We start from the raw sequence: 8,164 nt of genomic DNA, 5'->3' as shown, positions 1-8,164 counted from the left end.
ATGAGCTAAGAGAAGACAATGCCAGACTGAGGAGATCCAAGAAAAACTTTTGGCTGCACATCATGCATCAGATACTAGGGTGGACATGCTGATTGTAGCTCTCAACTCCAACAACTTAGCCACCCATTGACTTTCTCTTCGCTATATCAAGTCCTTGATTACCTTGTTGTTGTTCTTGTTCTACTTCTAGTCTTTTTTTGGGGACTGTAATACTGACAATGTTTTTGGGGACTTTATTATGTATGTCTATGCCTATATTGACTGCTATGATCTCTGTATATGTTTTTCTTTGATTCATGTCTTGTTTCTTCTAACATTCTCTGATTGTGAAATTGACAGTCCCTTTTAATTGATGCCAAAAGGGGAAAATATAGAGATGTTATAAAAGTAGTCAAAGGAAAACTGTAGGAAGTCAGGGGGAACCTGGTTTCCAAATGGAAGATTGGTAACTGTGGTGACTGAATTAGTAATTGTTCTTAAAAATAAAAATGGTCACATGCTGTTCAAATCAACAGGGGGAACCTGGTCTCCAAATGTAAGATTGACTGATATAGTTTTAACTTTCTCCTTTTACTAATCGGGTTGAACCTAGCTCCATTTGATCCTGGAAGACATTGCCAATGATGAGGAAGATGTACATGACATGTTCTTCAACTGCTTTTAGAAGATGAAGAATGTGACCTACTCTCATTGATCAACTTTGTGCTGAAAACTGACTATGCCAGGATACCTGGTCCTGATACGGTGCAATGCTGTTGAGGGACATGTTCTCAGGAGGAAGTTGTGAAATGGTTCAACTTTAAAAGTGAAGGTCTAGTATGAAAAAGCTGCATCGTTAATCCTACCTAAGGTCACTCCGGAGAAGAAACCTTAGTCCTCAGGGGAAATATCACTTACAAGTTTGTTATCATCAAAAGAGGGAAATTGATGAGTTATAGCATTTCATAATTTTGATAATTGACAAACGATCCAAGGACCAGGTCCTTCATCAGGTCCTATGAGAGTATTTGCACGGTACTTAACAACTGTAAAGCTGCTGCACTGTTCAGGCAGAACTGCAACAACACAACTGTATGTATGATGGAAACTAAGGACCCTTGAGAAGTCACTATCCTTGGTCACATGTTTCTAACAGCTCTCTACATTAGTCTTATATATATACAACATGTGGAGATTAGTTTCACCTAACACTTGCAAATCCAAAAGATATGTTTTTCTCAAGTGCAGCCGCCACCCCTATCAAGGTGCTCTCAAGAACAAACCTCAACAAGCCAAACGACCATATCCCTGAATTGAAGATGCTTTAAGTCCTTAGGTTGTTGAATCTTTGTTTCTATGTTCTATAAATTGTAAACCTACATTCCTTTGAGAAGGGTTGTTTGTAGGTATTTTCTTGATCCTTGTTTTCAAACAGTGTTTTAACACTTTAGCTAGAGTTAGTCGTTGTGGTTTGAATTCTCAAGGGGTGCCCTTGAGTGGTACACTAGGATTGTACTATATTCTAGGTGTATTAGTCTCTCAGCCTAGAGGAGTAAAAGGAGTAAAGGTTGCGAAGTTGTTTGTGAGGGGAGGATTAGTGTCTAGATTCACCTACAACAGAGTGTTGTGAGGAGTAGAATTAGGAACTAATTCCGAGGACAAAAACTTGTAATTTTAAACTTTGCTCAGTCTAGTGAAGTTGGAAATCCTACTACGGTAGGTCGTGGTTTTTAATCCCTTGAGTAAGGAGTTTTCCACGTAAATATCTTGCCTTATTTACCTTTCATTATTACTTGGGAGAACAGTTCAGGGACTAAATTCCCTAGACTGTTTTGAGTAAAACTCTCAGGCTGCGAACTAGGCAACGGTGAACCCGTAGGTTCTATCAAAAAGTTATATATTCGGTGTCAAATTTTACAGAATTGCAAAAGCAGGGGGCATTTTTCTATTACCATTTACCATTGTGAGTTGGGCTGAAATTTTTCTTGTTCCTCAAGTCAAGTTGACGTTACTAGCCTGTATTCTTGAAAGCCACTCTACCCTAATGGTAAATGTTGACAATGTTATTAATTTATTCATCTTCTCTTTACACTCATTATTTTATTTATCTTGTTTGACAAGATTTATTTACTATGTTGTTTGCCAAATCTCTTGTTATCCAATGATCTTTCTGCCTTCTCATCTGTCTTTTTCATCATTTCTTTTTAAAATTTTATCCATTGTGAAAGTGAGGGAAAGAGAGTAGCAGTAGATAAAAATATCAACGAAAATTTTCTTTGACGTAGTGTACAAGTTTAATTCTTATTAGCATTTCAGTTAATAGTTTGATTGTTAATATAATATATTCATACAACTTTAGATTAATTAACACTGGTTCATAAAAAAAAAAATTAACACTGATTCATCATTTTGGTTATTTTATTTTATTTGAAATTTGAAAAAGAAAGTTACACATAAAATGTAAAACCAATTGTGGAAATCTGGATTTTACATAAAGCAAGTCGGGAGATAATAGGCTGAGAGTCTGCCACGTCTTGGCCAAGACCCTCAAGGCCTAGTCACATTTTTTCTTTAGCTTTGTAGAATTAGAAAAGAAAAGAAAATATCGTGAAAAGTAATAAAAATGGGAATAATGTTTACTTTTTATACGTACTTTCTCCACCCCAAAGTATTTGTATCGTTCCCTAAATATTTAAATTAAGTAGAATTTTAACTGATAATATTTTAAAAGGACTCTATGTGATTTTGATTTGAAAAAATTACAAAATTCGTGTTGGTTCAGGTTGTTTAGCTTTTATTTAGAAAATTCAATTTTATATAATTTAATCCTGAAATCGAACAAATTGACCTTAGTATTCAATCTTTTAATATTATAACTTCCTAAGAAATTGGAAATATTTTTGTTCTGTACTTTAATGTCTTTTAATGAATTCTCTTACTCCATCAATATATATATATATATATATATATATATGAAAAAATAGATTTAGCAAAATGAAATCATCAGTAAGGTTGGCTGGATTGGTTTCTCACATGAAAATCTAAATCCACTCCCTTTGCCAACAACCTTCTCAGTCTGAAATCATCGTACTAGTTTTTTTTTTTTTTTTTTACATTTTTTTTTTGTTTTTCACCCTGTGTTCGGTGTCCGCATTGAAGCCCTACTATATTCGGATTTGTGCTGCGTAGGGTCCCATTTGGCGGGAAAGCACTCCCTACAAGGATTTTTTCATACTCAGGACTCGAACCCAAGACCTCTGGTTAAGGGACGAGCAGTCCCATCCGCTGCACCACATCTTTTTGTGGTACATTTTTTATTCTTTTTACTCGTAGAAAGAACTATTTGTAACAAAAAACAAAGGTGTCAATAGTTTTCTTTATATTTAATAAAAAATACTCCCTCCGTTTCAGTTTATGTAAACCCATTTGACTGGACACAATATTTAAGAAAGAGTGAAGACTTTTAAAACTTGTGGTTCCAAATAAGTCTTGAATATTTGTGTGTCTGTAAATCATTTCATAAAGTGAATTTGTTTTTAAATTAGAAAAAAGATTATTTATTTTGGTATGAATTAAAAAAGAAATAGGTTCACATAGATTAAAACAGAGGGAGTAGTTTTGTTTATGATAAAAGATTAAAATAAAAAAGGGGAAAAGGGGGAGACAGAAGAGGGATACATACAGTATATATATAACCTGGGATTTGATTCAAATTTCCCGTACCAAATTCAACAAAATAAAAAAATCCAATTAAGAAACCGAATTCCACAAACACCAAAGAATGAGTTTCCTAGCAGGGAGATTAGCAGGAAAAGAAGGAGCTTTTTTCTTTGAAGAATCCAAACACGCCGTTACCCGTTTAGCCCAAAAAATCAAACCAACTTCCAATTCTGCAAATCAAGAATCAGTTTCTTCTTCTCCTGATGTTCTTCCAGAAATTCTTAAACATAATTTACCTTCCAAGATTTTCAAATCTCATGTTTCTGTAGATTCTTCACTTTCTAATAATACTTCCAAATGGGTTCTTCCTACTGATTCTAATAAGGTGAATTGTGTATCAGCTGATGCTCTTAATCCTCTTAGAGCTTATGTTTCTCTTCCCCAAGTCACCTTTGGCCCTAAAAGGTAACTTTTTTGCTTTTTTTTCTTTTTTCTTTCCAGTGTTTGGTTAGTTTATGGATTGGAAATGAAGAAAGGGTACTGAGTTTTTTTTTTTTTGGTTGATTCTTTCTTACTTTTACCTTCATTTTTCTTCTTTTAGCTGATTTGTGATTGAAAAGATTGAAAATTTGGATGTTGGTTTAGCAAAATTTTGATATTTGAAATACTGAAATGGTACTGTGCTTTGGAGTGAAAGTGATAATGGGATACTGTGCTTTGGCCCTAAAAGGATTTCGCCCCTTTTATCCTTCTCTGCTGTTAATCGCTTTATTTCGATGTTGTTACTGTTTCTTTTATTTTCTGATGCTATGTACTGCTTGCCTATTAGGCTGTCTATGTCTTTTTCAAACTGTTTTGAAATGCTTTACCTGTGCCGAGGGTCTACCCGAAACAGCCTCTCTACGTACACGAGGTAGGGGTAAGGTCATACACTCTACCCTCCCTCTCTGGACCCCACTTGTGGAATTACAATGGGTGTTGTTTCTCCTTTTGTGCTGCTTTTTTTCAGTCTTTGGTTAGTTTGTGGATTGAAAAAGATGAAGGGGTCCTGAGTTTTGTTTTGTTTCTTTTTGTTGACTCTTTCTTCCTTTTACCTCTCTCCTTTTAGCTACTTTTTGATTGAAAAGATTGAATTTTGGATGTTGGGTTTACCAAAATTTTAATTTTTGAAAATACTGAAACATTACTGGGTTTTCTTTCTTTCTCATATTCTTTGGATAGCTTTGGAGTGAAAGATAATGGGATACTGTGTTTTTTCCCCTCAGAAAATTTGTGATTTAATATTGAATTTTTTGAAGTGGTGTTTAGTTTTGATGCACCCAAGTCCACAAAAGAAAAAAAAAGAAAAAAAACTATACGGGAATTTCAATGATATCTACCTACAAAAAAGGGGATCTAACATGGCCAGTTTTTAGAATGGTTGGTTTGTTATTTGGAATTTTCTGTATTTTGTGAAATGAGTTGGAATTTGGGTGCTGGAGAAGTGTGAATTGTGGTTATTTGTTGCAATGTTAACTTTCTCTGTTTCTAGGTGTTCTCTTTTTTCATGAAGAAAGCTTTGCAAAATCTTCTTAAATATCCTCAATGTGGAAATTGTATTTTATAGCTGATATCGCAGCAACTTTGCTTCCATATGTTCAGCTCTCACTTGATCCTTAGATTATCTGTTGGATAACACTGTGGGATTGTAACTTATATGAAAATGTGCTTTTAACTGCTTCAGCTTTAAACAGTTACTGTGTATGAAGTGAAACCTCTTCATTTTCTTGATCCCGTATCTTCTCTTGACGATCTTCTCCAGGTGGCAGTTACCAAATGCAGAAAATTCTGTACAAGCCTCTACGGCAAATGACTTGCGGCGCGATAAATACACACCTACTAATCCTGAAAAACTTAAAGCTGCAGCTGTGGGGATGTCTCAAAGTAAGACAAAATCTTTACCTGTTTGTTCTAAAAAAGCTAAAGGGTCCATTTGGTTAGAAAGTTCTTCCAAAAACCAAAAATAGCTGCTTTTGGATTAGAAAACAGATATTGAATTTTCAGTAATCAAATGAAAATGTTTCTGGATATCGAATGAAAATATTTTACAGAATTTTAAAAACAAACCAGACAAGGTTTTCCCAAAATTAAACAAATGCTCCTCAAAGTCATCTTCCCAAGAAATACGCCACAAACCATAAGCTTCTGCTTTTTAAATTTTTTGATCTGGAAGCATTCCCAAGCATGGTCTGTTCAGGTGATATTCTTTTTGGATCCTTATTGTTTAAAGTTCGCTTCAATGTAGTTGCGAAGGCATTTGCTATTGCCACTGCTCTTGTCTTTGGTGGTTCCGCCTTGACGTTTAGCTTGGCAGCGTCCAAGCTAGAGTTGCGCAATGTAAGCATAACGATTCTTTCTCTTTTCACTTTCTAACTTAATTTCTGCTAAACATTCCATGGCGTAATGAGGTAAGATTATCATATATGGGAGTAACCATCAATCCACTGCTTTTCTTATCAAAGGAATCACTTTATGATTGATCTCTTAGGCTAAAGCTGACTTTTTAAATGGATGACGTCACATGTGCAAATGTGAAAATATTTATTTGCCAATCTGGTGCCTGGTGACTAGATTTTGCAGCTATACTTGGAAATGGAAAATAGAGTAAATATGTACTCTCTTCTAGTTGGAGTGATGTGGCTGATCCTACACCAAGCTTAGGAGGAATATCCATCTAGCTGAGGCCGAAGAAGAGTAGACAAATACACACAATTTTCCATGCTCAATGTCCACAATTACTTACCCCAGCGAGTAGGAGCATTCACTGGCTTGTTGCATACGACTGTATATTAGGGGTGTCTTAGTTTATATCACACACTTCCCATTTTTAGTCAATATTCACTGGACTTCTGAAATAATCCACATCACAAGATACTCGAGCTATACAAAATATTATAGTCCTTATACTTTGCTTTAATGTGATATCTATATGGTAGACTACTTCGCATAAAACCTGCTATGACAATTTTACTGTATCAGTTGTATCTCTCATTAACACTTTCTGAACAATCTGGCTTAGGGTTGAGAGTGTGATGGAAATAAGCCTTGGCTGTACTGCAGAAAAGTGAGGCTAGTTAGTGTTGAACTAAAGACAGTCTCTTATATATATATCCTTCCTAACTAAAATAATGAACAATTTGAACTTACTTTCTGGTTTTCACACTAGTCAAATGGGTTATCCAATTTGAGATGCTTGAGTACCTGCTATCGATGGAGGAGAGTGATTTTATCAGTTGTTGGTTAGTGGGTGGACATTTTGACGACTAAATTTCTCTTCTAATCGACCTTAGTTGAGGAAATGGTCTGTTGGACTTTTTGTTTAGAAAGTTCGATTATGTTGCTTTTAGTTAGATGGAATGTGTTGCTTAGTTGATCCATTATATGCTTGTGGTTTATGTAATCTGTGGATGATTGTGATGGTGGACAGTCTGATGATATCCGGACCAAAGGGAAGGACATCGTTCAGCCAAGATTGGAGACATTCAAACAGCAGCTGAGTCCTTTAAGGATTTGGGTAATTCAAATGAAGCAAGTTGGGCATAAATGTTCAACTATTCTTCAAAATTTGCTTCTGTCGCCATCTAACGGATATTAATCCTTATTTTCAGGCTGAAGAGAAGTCGAAGAAATGGCGTTTAGAGAAGGAAGAAAACATTAAAGAGAAGCCTCTAATAAAGGAGCTCTCTAAAATACTGGGTGCCAAGTCGTCGAGCTAATGCCGAGGTATGCATGAGACACATTCATCAAAGGATCTGTAATTGTAGGTGGGAAGATGTAGTAGAGGGAATAAATTGATAGTTTGTTGTCGGAGTAAGGAAATCGCTAGGTGATTTCTGCTCTAAAACGTCTCGTTTTCTTCTTTCTCCCTGTGTAATCTTGTATAATGTGGTCTGTCAGCAAGTAGAATTTTCTATGTATCCTGCAGTAATAGATTTTCTGTGTAAATGATGTTGTAAGTGTATATGTAGCCTTTTGTCAAATTCATCTTTTGTGTGAGCTTTTATCCAATCAAGTCGCCTTTTCATGTCGATCTTAGAATTTCGTGTTTATGTTTGTAAAGCTATTGGAATACATTTTTTGATATTTTATTTACAGAAACAGCAAGGTAGTATTTATTGGCATATATGTGTGTGTGTATATATATATATACTACAGTCCACAAGGGGTCATGTGTTGGAACAAATGAAAAATTAAAGAAAAATAATTAATAACAACTCATTTAGCTAAAAATTAGGACTTCTAACAAAGTTCAAATAAGGAAGAATTTAATAAACAAAATCTAGTTGATTTCAAGGTACTATATAATAGGAAAAGAAACATTGAAGAAATTATATAGTTATGTTACACTGATTGAATAAGCAAAGGATTTATTTAAGGTAAACTTTTAGCTGATTGTAAAGCTGTAAATATTAAACCATCCTTAGTGATTTCGAAGTCCTAAATATTAGGAAAATAATTAAATAACAATTTTATCCAATGTAAAATC

General features: G+C 34.7%; 1 protein-coding gene across 2 annotated transcripts; it reads left to right on the top strand.

Annotated features, from left to right (window-relative positions):
* The first annotated feature begins 3,637 nt into the window (after positions 1 to 3,637).
* On the top strand, positions 3,638 to 7,708 carry LOC132618337 (uncharacterized). Of its 2 annotated transcripts, none has more exons than XM_060333402.1 (5): positions 3,638 to 4,104; positions 5,441 to 5,562; positions 5,924 to 6,015; positions 7,106 to 7,170; positions 7,287 to 7,708. In XM_060333402.1, exons 1-5 carry the CDS (start codon positions 3,761 to 3,763, stop codon positions 7,315 to 7,317), a joined length of 654 nt encoding a protein of 217 aa, XP_060189385.1. In that variant the 5' UTR covers positions 3,638 to 3,760; the 3' UTR covers positions 7,318 to 7,708. The 2 variants fall into 2 exon arrangements, with proteins under 2 accessions (XP_060189385.1, XP_060189384.1); XM_060333401.1 differs by having other exon boundaries at positions 3,642 to 4,104; positions 7,106 to 7,192.
* The last annotated feature ends 456 nt before the right edge of the window (positions 7,709 to 8,164 follow it).

Source organism: Lycium barbarum, chromosome 11 (assembly GCF_019175385.1).
Source record: "Lycium barbarum isolate Lr01 chromosome 11, ASM1917538v2, whole genome shotgun sequence".
In the NCBI taxonomy this organism is placed as follows: domain Eukaryota; kingdom Viridiplantae; phylum Streptophyta; class Magnoliopsida; order Solanales; family Solanaceae; genus Lycium; species Lycium barbarum.
Note: the sequence above shows the minus strand (reverse complement) of the source record. Positions and strands in the feature narration are given on the sequence as shown.